General features: G+C 47.0%; 1 protein-coding gene and 1 long non-coding RNA gene across 5 annotated transcripts in view; one reads left to right on the forward strand and one right to left on the reverse strand.

Moving 5' to 3' along the window:
• Window positions 1–4,440: 4,440 nt before the first annotated feature.
• Window positions 4,441–7,675, reverse strand: LOC118163457. Its single transcript, XR_004749065.1, has 2 exons — window positions 7,537–7,675; window positions 4,441–6,029 (listed from the first exon to the last, which is right to left on the reverse strand). It is a non-coding gene; the product is annotated as an uncharacterized LOC118163457 (long non-coding RNA).
• The window catches only part of TRIM67 (tripartite motif containing 67), a 36,921-nt gene continuing 28,475 nt past the window's right edge, over window positions 7,054–15,499 (forward strand). For all 4 annotated transcript variants that reach the window (XM_035320040.1, XM_035320042.1, XM_035320041.1 and 1 more), the window contains exons 1-2: window positions 7,054–7,999; window positions 13,030–13,125. In XM_035320040.1, the coding sequence (XP_035175931.1) occupies window positions 7,124–7,999; window positions 13,030–13,125 (972 nt within the window). In that variant the 5' untranslated portion in view covers window positions 7,054–7,123. The remainder of the gene's footprint in view (window positions 8,000–13,029; window positions 13,126–15,499) is intronic.

Consider the following 15,499-nt stretch of genomic DNA (forward strand, 5'->3'; position numbering starts at 1 on the left):
CAGAAGGAAAAGGGAAGCAGCATCTCTACTTATTTAATAACGTGAAATAGATGAAATATTATATATTATTTTGTATACTATATTATTATATTATTTTATAAATTATATATAATTTATATATCATATAAATCATATATCTTATTGTATGATTTATCATATCATATAAAATAAATGAAAATAAAATGTCACAAAGGGAAAGAAAGTACAAAGGCAGGAATAAACTGTTTTTCAAATCAGAAAATGTAATGAAGCCATAAAACCCACTGCTGACGTGAGTGTGGTTGATTTGGCTGGCTTCCACTTCCTCCCTCCCACTGGGCACCTCCGCTGGCTGCTGAGAGAGAGGGGACGTAAAACTCAGGTACGTGAGGTGCTGTGTTGACAAAAACAAGTATATCAAGCTTGGCATCTTGTGGACCTGCCTCCCCACCTAATTAATGCTGGTGTCTCAGGCCATGGTCACACTGCTCTTTGAATCACCCTCAGAGCTGCTGCTAGGGGCCACTCCCTTCCCCTCCTGTCCTTGTGGAGTCACCAGCATTTGGGAATCAGAGCGCTGATGCTGGAAACCAGCCCTTCAGAGCCCTTCAGAAATATCTTGTGGCTGTGAGAACGGGTGGGTAGGTGCGGTGGCACAAAGGATCTCCCTTTACAGCAGTGACATGGATTTACACTAGATTACAGTGCTGGTATAGTCACCAACTGATGAGGCAAGAGTCCCAGCTGGGCCCAGGCCTGTGCTCACAAGAGACCTCTTCCGTCTTGACTCTCTGATGCATACAGATGTCTGAGTTCTTGCTTGCTCAACAGAATCCAAGCTAAAAAAAGAAGGGCAAGCCCAAGGCAGTCCCCACACCTGCAGCCTGCTCCAAAGGCTCTCCATCTGTGCCTCAATCATGATTTTATCCTACATTTCTTCCTAGTGACCCTGCTTCCTTGGCTCTTATTCCTTGTTTCTCCATGCAGCTTCCAAGTCTCCTCCTGATTTTCGATGCTCCTGGATGATATTGCAAAGGATAGAGGAAGCTTTGATCAAACCCACTTGAACTTCATGGGAATTTTATCACAGTAGCTACAGCCAAGGAGGGTTGCAGAGGTCTTCAGGTCTTTCTCCAGTTTCTGGAGGCCTTGTGAGAGGTTTTGATCCCTAGTTACTTCCAGAATAGAAAAACAAAGCCCATCTGCTAGGATATTTATAGATTATTTATGGCTCAGGGAAATTTCCTCACTATCTGTTATCTTTTGCTAAACAATGATAACATTTTCTATCTTTTCTTATGTAAAGTAGAGCTGGAGTAAAGCTACTTAGGAAGGAAAGCCTCCATTCTTGATAAAAGACCTTTCTCAGTGAGTCACAAAGCAATCAGCTCCCTAGCTCAGTTCACAGTATATTGCCTGCTCTTTCAGGGACAAAAATTCACTATCCCCTTTATGTAAGTATTTTCTTTGTATGTGGAGAGATTGCCACATGGTGGCAATTTACATCCACTTTACAATTGTATACACAAATACCTAGCCTAGCCTAGTTTCATTTTCAAGAGTTTGTTGTTTTTTTTCAGCCCATCTTGTGCTCTTAGGAAATGCTAGCACTTTGGTGTTAAGATCATTTGTTCTTCTTCTTCCCCTGTTTTTGTTGAGGGTGTTCATCCCTCTCTTCTCACCCTTGTCCCCCTACTATGCTTTGAATACCATCATTTCCCACTCTACTCTGCAGTGGTGCGGCGTCACCATGAGTACTGTGTGAGTTTGGGGCACAACAGTATAAGAAAGATATAAAACTGTTAGAGAGTGTCCAAAGGAGGGCTACAAAGATGGTGAAGGGCCTAGAGGGCAAGATGTATGAGCAGCGGCTGAAGTAATTTGGTTTGCTCAGTCCCGAGCAGAGCAGGCTGAGGGGAGGCCTCATGGCGGCCTGCAGCTCCCTCACGAGGGGAGCGGAGGGGCAGGCGCTGAGCTCTGCTCTCTGGGGACAGCGACAGGACCCGAGGGAACGGCATGGAGCTGGGACAGGGGAGGGTCAGGCTGGGGGTTAGGGAAAGGTTCTGCACCCAGAGGGTGGTTGGGCACTGGGACAGGCTCCCCAGGGCAGTGGTCACAGCACTGAGCCTGAAGGAGTTCAAGGAGTTTTTGGACAATGCTCTCAGACATCTGGGTTGATTTTTGGGTGGTCCTGTGTGGAGTCCGGAGTTGGGCACTGTGATCCTTCAGTGTCTCTTCGAACTTGGGATATTCTATGAGTCTATTATTGTTTTCTACCTCCTCCCAGTCTTCCTGTGAAAAGTTAATACAGGAACGAGTTTGGATTTTACGTACTCCTTGGCTAGCTTTTCAAAAAAGCCAGATAAGCTTCTTTTCCTTTTAGCCATGAGTGGGATGACCATGGGGGCAGCTGGGCAGAGCAGGGATCCGAGGCAGACTCAGGGCAGAGAGTTACGACTGACCGCAAGTCCGTGCTCAGGGACAGCTTTCTGCAGCCCTCTGCTCAAATGGGCAGTCAGCGCCAGTTTGTGAAATGCAGTTGTGTTTCTGAGAAAACTGCACCGCAGCTTAAAAAAAAAAGGGGGGGGGGGGAGAAAATGTTAGAAGAGCTTTCTATAATACTCATGTTGTGAAAGCACTGATGATGCTCCCAATGTCAACAGTAATTTCCATTATATGTGGAGGTGCAGGGTCCAGCGCTCCCTTCTCTCACCTCTTAAGAGCACCGTTCTGAGGTCGCTGCCTGCAGTTTGAATTCTAGCAGAGAAGGAAAGGATCTCACTCCTTAAACAGCAACAAAGAGAGGGCTCCTCACGTTGCAGAAAAGCCAGAATGTCCCTGGAGTGATTCCAGAGGCTTTCAGTCTGAAGGATTTTTACAGCATCACTGAAACATGAGATCTTACTTTTCAAGAGTCCTGATTATAGATTAGTGCCTTTTGTTTTTCCTCATTTCTTTTCAACAGAAATTTGTTGAGAAATGTTGAAATGGACCTCTTACCGCAATTTGTGCCAACTTACCTTTTTTTGCTGTTGCTTTTGGCATACGTGTTTAAAGCAGCATTTTCCTCTATATCAAATTTAATTCAAGGATTGCCAGAGTACACTTAGGAGTGTATTTGTCAAGAAATATTTAGGATCAAGCATTATTTTTTTGCTATTTAACCATCATAACAAACATACACTCGTCAGACAGTCTGAATAAAATTGCATTGTATAGAATTGTTCTCTGTTGTGAATTATATTTTTTATGGCAGATTTAATCCTCTGACAGAGAAAATTCAATATGTAGCTGCATTTATATTACAGATACATTCTTCTGCTAGCCAACAGATAAGCTTTTTATCAGCAGCCATGCTTCTGTGGCACTCTTCTGGGCTGCTGCCAAGCTCTGCCTTCTTTCCTTTCATGAAGGGATCAATGTGCAAACATTTAAAAACCCTAAATAACATAATAGATACTTGAATGCAAGCTGAAAAAAAAATCAAAACTGTTGCACCTACATAATGTAGCTAATGCAAATCTACAAAAACAGGTAAATAAGGAAGAGTGGTAGCACATAGCTACCATTTCCAAAGCTGCCCTGCCCCAAAGACTGCATGCATCAGCTTTTCCTCTGATCCCCAGCGGAAGCAATCTCCCATGCCTCTGCCACATCACCCCTCACACAGAACATACACCAGCCTCAGCTGCAGCTAGTAATGCTGAAAAGAGGAGAGGTTCCAGCGTGGCGTGTTGTTTATGAGCAATGGCAAGGTGTGCTGTGTGTGTGCGTACCAAAACACACATCCACTGGTTGGTACTCTAGCCTAAAATTCAGAGATAGCAGCAGCTGCAACTGCATTGTCCTCGGTGCTTGCTGAGGGCATCCTCCCCTGCTAATTGAGCAACATGCGTTTGTAACGGTGCAACGAGACTCTTCACCCTACAGTGCCAGACACACGCTGGGCATTAGCCCAGATGTGTTTTGTCATCTTCTGTTTTTTTGTGAACTCTCTCTCTCTGTAGTTCTCTTTTGCAATGGAATAAGCGCCTGTGGAGAAAAGATTTTTTTTTCTCTGTTACCCTTCAAAGTGCAGGACATGTGCTTTGAGTGATGCCCGTTAGCGGGAGCAATGCTGCAATACTGGGATCAAAAAGTTCCCCATGGGTGGGGAAACAGCCGTGGTAAAAGAAGAAAACTGAAGAAAGTGAAGTGACCTTCGTGGACAGCTTTAGAAGAAAAAAAGCTGAGAAAAATAAAAAAAGGAAAACTAATTGGAAGGGGGTTAATGTGTGAGGGCATTCTAAAATATAAAGAAGTACGAGAAAATAAATGGGAAAACAGAAAAAAAATGAGATGTAAGCAGTAAAACAAGAGAGGCATAAAGATGAATCAGATCTCTTTACTGAGGGCCTGTACTGCAACCTGCCTCATCGTCTTTTTAATACATTTATAAATAAACTTCATTAGCTTTTTTTTCTGCCGGGAGGATATAAGAGATGCTAATGAGTTCTTACAAAGGGTAAATAGTTTAAGGGGTTGATATTAGTGATACTGAAGTATTAAAATAAAGATCAAAGCCATGACTGCCAGAATAGGGTTTCTAGGTTATTCTATGCAGTTACAGTTCTAACAGATTAAAGACTCATTTGAACATGAAAAGAGGAAAAATCAATGGGATCATCTCTGTTATAAGAATGGCTTGATTACAGAACATAGTAAAGGCCCGATTCTATCAGGCTGATTGGGCTGTGCAGAGCTTTAGGAATAACTCCATTAACATCAGTTAACATCAGTTAGCATCAGTAGGTTCTGTTTCTTGGCTAAGCTAAGGGTGTCCAAAGTTAGTCAGCAGGGTTTGCAGGGATCACTCATGCTTGGTGCCAGTTTTCAATGCTTAGATCAGTTTCTGTTCTGGCCTCTGAAGCAGCAGAGATGGTAGCGGTGTCTTGATTGCTCACCCCCATCATCACTGCCGTTGGATAGATGAACATTTGTCAGGAGGAGGAAAACCTGTGCTCTGCAACCTAAACCCCCCAGAGCAGTTAGTAGAGCAATCGTAGGCGCCTGTTTGGTCATCAGCCAATGGTGCCGAGTGGCTGCATGTTTCTGTGCTCACCCTCTGCAATCATACAGAAGCCAGCACTGCTTTGACAGATGAGCTGGGACACCAGCCCTCACAGCTCTCCCTTCTCTCGGAGACAGCTCTCGTGGACACAGACGTTTGAGACAAGCTTATAAAGCAGGTGGAAAAAGATAATGGTCACATCACAGGGCAGGGAAGACCAGCTCGATTTTTTGGCTTGCACTCCCAATGTCATCTATTTTGGATATACACTCTGAGGCCACATCGGGCTTGTGGAGAGGAGGAGGGAAGTTCAGTTTGACTGATCACAGTGGCACTTCAGAGATGCTTTCTTCCTCTGCAGCCAAGGGCAAACAATATTACACTTTTATGTAAACTGTGTGGAGTAATGGTCAAAATGGAAATTTAAAATTCACTGTCTTAGAAGTCTGGAACTTGTCAGCCATGGCTAAAAAGCACTTGTAAAGGTGTGCTGGTAGGGTTTGGTGTTTTACCCATTCGTTTTCACCCCTTCCTGTCTGATATGCCCAGTTCTGTTTTTATGTCTCAGAGTTGCTATTACCATTACACATTACGATCACTGGCATCTAACACACAAGGCTGGTATAGAAAGAAAAGTCCAGGAGAAAAAAAATAAAAATAAATAAAAAGCTACTGTACCTTCCTAATTTCCTTAGGATTGTGGTTTCCTACATATACTTGAAAACTGTGATTTGGATTCACCTATACAGATGCAGGAAGTCTTTATTATACATCCCTTCCCCTGCTGACAGATGGTAAAGCAGAGAATGGAGACTACAAAGGTAACAGCATTTCACCCACAGCTTTTTCTTACAGTGTAGTAGCATGAGGCAGCTGTGAAATCAATGGTATTTGAGAACATTTCTTGCATGGCTGAGGTTTCTGGGTGGAGGTAGCCCAAACACAGCCCTGCTGTCAACGCCAAGTCTTGGCACAGAGGTCACATGAAAGAAAAAGATACCTAGACACAAGACAGGCGGGTTTATGTGGGTCAGGGCTTTTTTCTTTTGTGTGCCAGAGGACAAACCTGCCCCTTTCAACCTTGAACTGAGCAGCTACAAAGCTTGAAGCCACCCGGGACTTTCTTTCCCCTCAGCTTGTCATGAGAATGTCTAGGCAAGAAGGAGAGTTGCAGAGAGAAAGGAAGGAAAAAACGGGAACCCTTAATATATTTGTGCTCTCTGTCCCCTTCCCCCCTTTTCTATGCATCAACAGTTTTAATAACCTGGTAAAAACAAAACCCGAAACTGGAAAATCCTTCCTGCCCAGTGTCACAAAATGCTCATTGCGTATTAAGAAACATTATGAGGAGAGGTGATGTGTTTAATATTGACTTTTTCTTTTTTCATTTGACACGAGTTAGTAGTGCATTTTTTAAAAGCTGCTCTGACACAACCAGCTTGTATTGTAATAAAAGGGAATCTGCTTAGGGAGCTGAAGTTAATGGAGACGTGGCTTTTGGACAAGGCACATGAGTCATAAAAAATAAAAGCAGCGGAATCGCTCCTGCGTGTAACCTCTCCACTATGAAAATAAACAGAGTAAATCAGACGGAGGGGGGCTCCCACTGCTGTTTTTTCTTCCGAGGGGGCTGCTTTCAGCCCGTGAGCTCCCGTTGTGCCACCCACCGCCCCGGGGCAGTGCCGGGCGCTTTGTGCCCGGCCAGGGGCGGGAGAGCAGAAAGTCCCCGGGGTGCTGAGGAAGGGCACCCCCGCCCGCCCGCACAATGGGTTTACTGAAACGGAGGGAAGGCACCGCCGCCCAGAGACCCTTTAAAACATGTTTTCGCCGTCCCCAGCCGCGGCGAGCGCGATCACTTATTCGCTGCGAGGGGCTCCTCCCGCCCCTCCCTGCCTCCTCCCGCCCCCATAAAGCCACCCCGCGCCGCCCAGCGCCACCGGGCCAGGGCGGGCGGCGTCCCCGGGCTCCCGGCCCCTCGGCCCGGCCCCGTCGAGCTGTCCGCGCCCGGCGGGTGCTGAACGCCCGTGGGCGAGGGGGGCGCTGGGGGGAGCCCCATCCCGATCTTCCCCCCCCTCCGCGCACAAAGCGGCGGCCATGGAAGAGGAGCTGAAGTGCCCGGTGTGCGGCTCGCTCTTCAGGGAGCCCATCATCCTGCCCTGCTCGCACAATGTCTGCCTGCCCTGCGCCCGCACCATCGCCGTGCAGACCCCGGAGAGCGAGCAGCACCTGCCGGCCCTGCTCCACCCGCGGGGCACCGCCGCTCCGGCCCCGGCCCCGGGGCCGCCCGGGGGCTCCGCCGCCCCCCTGGACCCGGAGTGCGCGGCGGGCGGCGGCGGGGACCACGCGGACAAGCTGAGCCTGCACAGCGAGACCGACAGCGGCTACGGCTCCTACACCCCCAGCCTCAAGTCCCCCAACGGCGTGCGGGTGCTGCCGCTGGTGCCCGCGCCCCCGGCCGGGGCGGCCGGGGCGGCGGCTCCGCGGGGCGCCGCCGGCTCGTCCCTCACCTGCCCGCAGTGCCACCGGAGCGCCTCCCTGGAGCAGCGCGGCCTCCGCGGCTTCCAGCGCAACCGGCTGCTGGAGGCCATCGTGCAGCGCTACCAGCAGGGCCGCGCCGCCGCCGCCAAGTGCCAGCTGTGCGACCGCAGCCCGGCCGAGCCGGCGGCGGTGCTGTGCGAGCAGTGCGAGGTGCTGTACTGCGCCGCCTGCCAGCTCCGCTGCCACCCGGCCCGCGGGCCCTTCGCCAAGCACCGCCTGGCGCCGCCGCCCGGCCACCCCGGCGCCCCCGGCGGCGACGGGAAGGGGGCGGGCGGCGGGCGCAAGCCGGCGACGTGCGCCGAGCACGACCTGGAGCACTACAGCATGTACTGCGTGAGCTGCCGCAGCCCCGTCTGCTACCAGTGCCTGGAGGACGGCCGGCACGGCAAGCACGACGTCAAGGCCCTGGGAGCCATGTGGAAGCAGCACAAGGTAAGCCCCCGAGACGGGGTGCCGGCGGGGTGTCGTTGTTGCGACATCGCCCTGACACCCCACAGCCTCCACTCGAGTTGTTCTGGTACCAACAGACTCCCTCCCGCGGTCGCCTTGCTTGATCCGAGATATAAAACCTCAGGCTGAACTCCATCAGACACCAGGGGTTGCCAGCACCACCAACTTGCTTGTCCGTGCCATCGTCCTGTCCAAGCCTGGGAGCAGTGGGAGGAGAGGGGATGGCCTCTGTTCCAGGGGATGGCCTCCGTTCCTCCATTTCACCACCTGGGACTCAGTGGGAGCTGCCACAGCCGCTTCCCACCGCATCTTCCTCCCTGTCGATGCCTCAATGAGGGCAAACAGTCTCCAGCCACCCAAAGTCTTGAGACGAGAAGGTGTGGCAGGGAGGCTCACAGGACATCGTGTTGTCTCCCAGGCCTTGAGGAGATCTTCCCTTCCCCTCCCCTCAATTCCCAGAGGCCAGAAGGAATGGCTGGGGGACATTCATGGCACAGAAGTGAGTTAGGAATAATAGTAGGACGGGCTCTGGGGACAAGTACAGTCTTCTCCAATTCCCATGATGTTGTGGTCTGATTCATCCTTCCCTGCAAGTGATGCTCCTTAGCCCTGCGTGAAGCCCCCCAGGAGATCACAGAGCCAGTGGCTTTGCAGCACAGGCGGTGCAAGATAAGTCTTTGCAACCATTTGAATAAAGAGCAGGATGTGACCTTAGAAGTTTATAAAGTGTATGAAGTTAGCTCATTCTTACTAAAAACGATGGATGCTGGGAAAATTAGCTAATACAAATGAACATACAGAGGGGGATTTAAACCTCTGAGCTGAGAGCAGTCCTTTGGAGCTTCCAGCTACGTTGGGGGCAAAGGAATCCTATGGGCCATGCAAAGGGCACTTGGCTATCTCTGCTGGCCAAAGGATCTCCTCCTTTGCTGCAGTTAGCACTGAAGGGAGCCCAGAAATCCTTTCAGACACTGCCAGAAAGGACAAAATCAAGTCTGGTCTCCTTATCCTCCAGCCGTGGAGTTGCTGAGCATGAGCTAGCATAACAAAAAACATTCCCTTTAGTTTTAAGACCCCCAAAAGGGGTTGAAATGCCTAGTTTGTCCATCTGAGAAAGACAAGCTCCTTCCCAATGTGTGTCCGGTGCATGCTCTCGGCCAAGGACTCAGCCATCTCCTCACTAATGTGACTGTTACTTGTGCACAGGAGAAGTTCTCTTGACTCAGAAGGAGCAGATCACAGATTTGCAGCTATCACTAACCTTCTAATGGCAGAATCCGGTTCTGGGCAGAAGTGTTTCCATGAGCAGCAACTGAGCTCACTGTTTACATGTGGTTAACGTTTTGTGTCTTGTCAGGGACTGCCTTGTGTTGTGTTACAACCTACTTTGAGTCAAAACTGGTTGGTGCCTTTTTGAACAGTGTGATGAACTCTGCTGCGATCAGAGTGCGCCATCGGTCATTTTCTTTCTTTTCTGATGTCAACAGAATGAGTAAGAGCAAGTTGGTTTCTATTTTCACTGCATTTTTTTCTGGGAGTATGGTATCACACACAACATGATTTCTCTTTTTCACTCAATGTGAAAACTCTAGCAAAAAAAAAAAAAAGACTCAAAACTAACTAATTTGGGGACTCTGAAGTTGGTCTCTTGTGAATACTACTTTCCCAGAACAACGTGCTTGGCTGAAAATAAATGTAGTGGAACCATACAGTCAGACAGCCTAAATCAGCAGCTCACATTCACTTGGATAAATTGCTCTGGAGTTATATACTTGTGCTTAGAAATAGTTCATATAGCTTATTACCTGTAGTTACTTTGGTCAAACCATAAGTTACTTACACTGAAGTACTGTTCGTTGCATGGTATGCTGAATGAGGTTCAGTTTGGTGTTCTGGATAACCCAGCATTGCTGGCAGAGGAGCTGGTGGAAGGGCTTCTTGGTGGGCACACTGAGCCTGGGCAGCTTGGTGGCTTGGCAGCTGTTCCGCATCAGCTGAAAAGCACCCACTTAACCCATTCTAAGGCAAGGGGCTGGTATTCTTCCCTCCCCCCCCCAAAGAGCAGTTAGTGCCATGTCCCCCTCCTCTTATAGGGCAGTTTCTCTCAGGCTCTTTGACTTCTCTGTTGTCTGAGCCTTACATAGAGATTTGTTGGGAAATTGGAGCGTGTAAACTCATCCGTGCGGTGTTTCAGATGATGCAGTGAGAAGCGCATTTACCCTCAGCCATGCTACTGCCCTGATGGCTGTCCAAGACTGGATGGTCCCTGTTAATGGCACTGGTTTCCCCATTACCCTGCTGCATGTAACCTCTCCTTCAGAGGAATGAAAAATGGTGGAAAACAAAAAGAGGGACCCAATGGCGTGAAGCAGTGTTAACCAATCCACTGAGTTAGGTGGGCTCTGTTATGTTCACTTACATGACTTGTGCATCTGGACCAACGGCTTGAGGTGATAAAGTAGAAGTACTGCCAGAGAAGTTGGTTGAGGCCCATAACAAGAACAGAGGACTTATGAATATAGGGAACAGTGGTGGACATGTTTCAGCTCTGCTTATCCCAAAGGGTTACATACACATAGACTTGGAGTCTGTACGCCTGCTTTCATTTGCTGGTGTGAAGACTTGTGCTCCGCAAAACGTGAGGGCTCTTTCAGCATTCAGCACCAGGGTAAGCTTATCTAATCAATAGCCAATCTGCTGCTAAGAGAGAGAGAGGGAAAACAAGCTAAATGAACATGAACTATGTGCTTGAAAAAGGACATGGGCATTATCTGGTTCATTTTCTACAATCAAAGGAAGCATCAGTCTTCCATGCCTATCTGGATTTAGTTACTCACCCTCATTATCTCCCTGTTCCTGTATTTGATGGAAGCAGAAACTTGGCATCTGGAATCCTCACTTTTTTGTTGCAAGAGCAGGTATTACAGTAAAGACAACCATCGGTAGAGTACTGTTTGTGAGGAGTTATTAATTGTCGTAGTCAATGGAGCTTGTAACGTTCCAGCTTGGCTTCAAGTAAATATTCTGCAGCACGCAAGACTGCTCTGAGTGTAGAGGGCATTTTATGGTTTGGTTGGTTTACTGAGGGCTTAGTCATGTAGCTCTGTTTGATTTTAATGGGAAGTGCAGGACCAGATGCCACTGCTTTGTAAGGTATCTCTTACAATCACTTCGAAAAACAAGGCTATTATCTCTAAGTGGGTTTCATAAATGGAGGTCTGGTCTTCTCCGTGGTTCCGTGCTGCAGCCACATTAATGCAACCGCAGTTTTAGTGAACATGAAAATTCCCTTAAGAGCCATTTGATCAATGACTTTGTCAAGTGTCTGCTCCAGTCCCTCGCAGTGGTAGCGTGACTGGAGCCGGGGATGACTGTGTGAATTGCCAGCAGTGCCTGTGGTGGCCACAGTTCATCTGCTTTGCCTCGGATTTCTGCCTGATGGCCACAAATAATTTTTGGCTCGTCTTATCTAGCAAAATACGCTTTGATTTGTAAGTGAGCATTGATGTTGGAAAAGTTTTACTTTTGTCAGGACCAATCCTTGGTTTTTGGTTTGACAGAAACACTGGGACGGTTGTGTTGGGCCAGTCATGGGCAGAACTTAGGATGCTTGTGCCCCCTGGTTCTTCCTTGCTTCCTCCCCGCTGCTTTGTCATACGCCAGTTCCACCTTGTCATATGTCAGCTGGACAACCAAAGGCCCAAACACCTTGTGGTGGGGCAGGAAGTGCCATCAAAAAGGGTGGGCTTTAAATCATGGCAACCACAGCCAGCACACAGAGGGCTGATCTGCAGTCCTGATCGGCTGGTCTGGCCGAGTAGAGGGAAGCAGAGTGGGGACTTCCAGGGTTGCAACTAGGTCTCCTCTTAGGGGCTCATAGCTTTTGTGCCTTCCTTCATAGGAGGCTCTGTCTCACGATACCCTCTAGTCCTAGGGAGTTGAGAGACTGCAACCTTTTGGGAGCCTGACGTTAGCAAGAATAAATCTTCCATTTCTTTGTCAATTATTGTATCTGTTTGCTGAGGATACTACTTGGGCATTGGCAATCTGATGGTTACCAAGTGCGACTTAAGAGGCAAACCCAGAAGAGAAGGTCCAACAGCCCCATGCTAGGTGTATGCCCTTGTGAAGAAGTCTGAGTATGACAGCAAAAAGCAAATGTCCCCAGTGACACCCACAAGGGGACCCATCCCATCTCTCCATGTTACACTGGCAGAGATCTAATGCTGGATTTGGGCTGCCAGATGGAAGAGTGGTTTCCACAGTCCCAGCCAGGCTCCAAGGAAGCTGTGTGAGGACTGCACACTCAGACCACAGGTTCCTCTAGACAGAGTTTCCTTCCAACTCAGAAAGTCCATCAAGAAATCACTTGTTCAGTTTAGAGATCTCAGGAGCAAGCTGAGCAAAGGGGAACTTTGGTCTTTAGTGTGTACTTAAACACTGATCAAGTCCTCATCTCTCACCTGTCAAAAGCTAGCGGAAGAGTTTTTCAGCTTTTCCAGAAATGTTCACCTGTTTCTTGGGTTGGAGCATGGGAAAGTGGAGCCCCCAAAGGACATTACTATCAAGTCTGAAAACACAGATTTGTCTTTGAAGTTGTAGGTTTGGTAGAATCTACTACATTTAAAAAGATTTCAGGCTTTGATGAAAAAAACTACTATTTTTGAAAGCACTTGGGGACTTTTTGGCATGACAGATGCTACAGTGTAAGACTATTATTTCGTTATATATGTGGGTAGTTGTCTTGTAAAAAGTATTTTGAGTTACAGAGTCACTGTAATAAAGTGTAATGTGCAGACACAATACTTGACTGCCCCCACATGCATATTTCTCCTTTATTAAAACTTACTACAATTAAAATCTTAATTCTTCTCTTCAAATACAATCAGTCTGTGCATGTAAGAATACATGTGACAGCACGTAAGCCTTTTAGCCCATTGTTAATTGTTAAAAGCAAGGATTAGTAAGATACTTTGCATTTTATTTCTATTTTTTCATTTTTTTTCTTGCAGGCACAGCTGTCTCAGGCTTTAAATGGTGTTTCAGATAAAGCAAAGGAAGCTAAAGAATTTTTGGTTCAGCTGAAAAATTTATTGCAGCAGATACAGGTATGTAGAATATTAGTTGTCGTGATAATACGTAATCAATAGAACTGAGTAAATAATTTATCTGATGACTTTGTCTCCTTTGCTGTTCTCATATTTCCTGGAATCGTCTAACCTTTCTTGAACGTATTTGCTAGGCAAAATTACTCATCAAATAATGCCTGTAAGCCTCTTTTAGCTTCCGGATTGTTTGCTGTTTATTGCATGAAGCTGATATTCAATACTGGACACTGGAGCTGTGTTGATTTGTATTTGATTGAATCCAGCCTCCTGCCTGATGATAATTCCTTGAATTTAGGATAAGTTCTAATTTTTACCCACTCAGAACTTACTACTTGTGCTTGCATCTAGCATTTTCTAAAAATGTACTCATTTCTGGATAAAATCTAGCCAACCTGTTTATTGGAGAATTTGTAGGAAGTCGAAAAAAGAAGAAAGAAATGAATGCTGCTAAATCAATTTGGTTGTCTGTTGAAGGAGAAGGTACTTCCGTGCACGTAATTGCCCAGCTTCAACAGTGAGAATAGGGCTCATGGTGAGTGCAATAATTGAGAGCACAAACCCCAAGCGAAACAAGTTCAGTTTTCAACCAGATTTAAGCTCTGATCAGTGTTGGAGGTTAGGTGATCCTCATCTTCCTTCTCACCCTGCAGAGTGGGGCTGGGGATGTGCTGCTGCACTTGGAGCTTCACTGCTTCTAGGAGGGGACACTTGTTATCTGCAGCAGCAGCACTTTGATGCTGTGTGTTTTCTGTGCGATCATCTGTGCATCATCTGCTCTACGATATGCCTGCTCATCTCTCATCAGCAAGCAAGTCCTGTTTCTGTTACTAACAGAAAGCCAAAGCCGAAGTTCAGAAATCTGTATTCGGTTTAGAATGTAATCATTAAAAAATGACACTTTATGCTGCAAATTATGGATTCATACCACAGATGCTGCCAGAGCTCACGGGTTGCCACAGAGCAGCATAATTACCCACCCTCACAGCCTTCTGTGACGGGGTGGGAAAGAGAACAAGCAAAGACTAGGAAATTTGTTAAAGGAAAGAACATCTAGCTGAAAGAAACCAGCATGCAGCCACTGACTGGTACCTGTCACGTGTCACGTTTTGGATGCGGTGTGAGGTTTCTCTCAGCTGACCTTAGCTATCTAAAAGTTAAATAGCACAACCAGCCTAGTCACTTGGGCTTCCTTCATTTTCCAAGGAGAAGGATAGGTACCTGTAGAGAGCCGTTCTTCTTATATGTACTGGCAGCTATTTTGGGCTGGGATAACTCATCCAAAACAGTAGTCTGTCACCAGTCTTCTCTTGAGTCACCTACCTCCATTAAAAATGGATTTCTTCCTCCTGAAACCCAAAGGTGGCCTATTACGACTATTTATGACTATGCTGTAAAATCCTTTAATGTGTTTCAATAAAATCACTGGCAAATTGCTCTGCTTAAGGGAGCTGCTAGAATTAGATCAAAAGACCAAGTAATTTCTTTGATGCTGCTCATTGCTTAAATGCTAGAGGAGGGCTTGAAAGAGGAAATAGTATCTACCAACCACCGTCTAAAATTCAGGTGTGTCTGGGCACAGAGCTGCATGTGAACCTCACATGTTGAGCCAGTCTCCAGCATGAGTCTGAATGAGGACATCAAATGTTAGCAAGCCAGAACATAAGGACTAATCAGCTGCATATGTATTAGTAAGTGAAACAAGGCTAGGGCATAACTGAGTGCTAGATGATGATTGCTCACACCGTCTGACATGGCATGGTTTTGTCCCTTGACAAATTGCACTCTTCCCAGGTGATGAGCAGCATTCACTGGTGGCACATGCTGGGGATTGCTCCCAGTAGGCAGGTTTGGTGCAGCCATGCTGTTTTAAGGGAAGGGGTTTAAATGTATCATGAGCTGATCTGTGCCTTTTGGCCTTTGGACCGAAGAACAGTTCTTGGACTGTTTTTGAGGGGGCAGATATAGGCAATTTGCATGTAGGTACCCAGAACCATGTATCTCAGTGCAGGATATTTCTAATAGCTGTCTTATGGTTACCACACATGCATACATACACTTACCACTCAGCTAAAACGTATTTTTTACACAGAGGAGTGAGCCATATGTTCATTTTATTATGCTGTTTCAATGCATACTGGAACAGTTAGCCATCCACTCTTTCATCTCTTCTTTGAGTGTGTCAGAGCTTCCAGGAGCTGTGCTTTTGTCTTGCCTGGGGCAGTTTGTAAATTCATAATCTATTCTTTTTCCTGTATTGCAGACCTGTTGGTTTCTCCTCTTCTGCATTCCCTTCCCCTTTCTGAGGTCACTTTTAAATCTTGTAGTCTTTTCTCTTTAGAAACTGCCTGTTCCTTCCTCATTGTCCCTGTTGCTT

The sequence above is a fragment of the Oxyura jamaicensis genome, chromosome 3 (genome assembly GCF_011077185.1).
Source record: "Oxyura jamaicensis isolate SHBP4307 breed ruddy duck chromosome 3, BPBGC_Ojam_1.0, whole genome shotgun sequence".
In the NCBI taxonomy this organism is placed as follows: Eukaryota; Metazoa; Chordata; class Aves; order Anseriformes; family Anatidae; genus Oxyura; species Oxyura jamaicensis.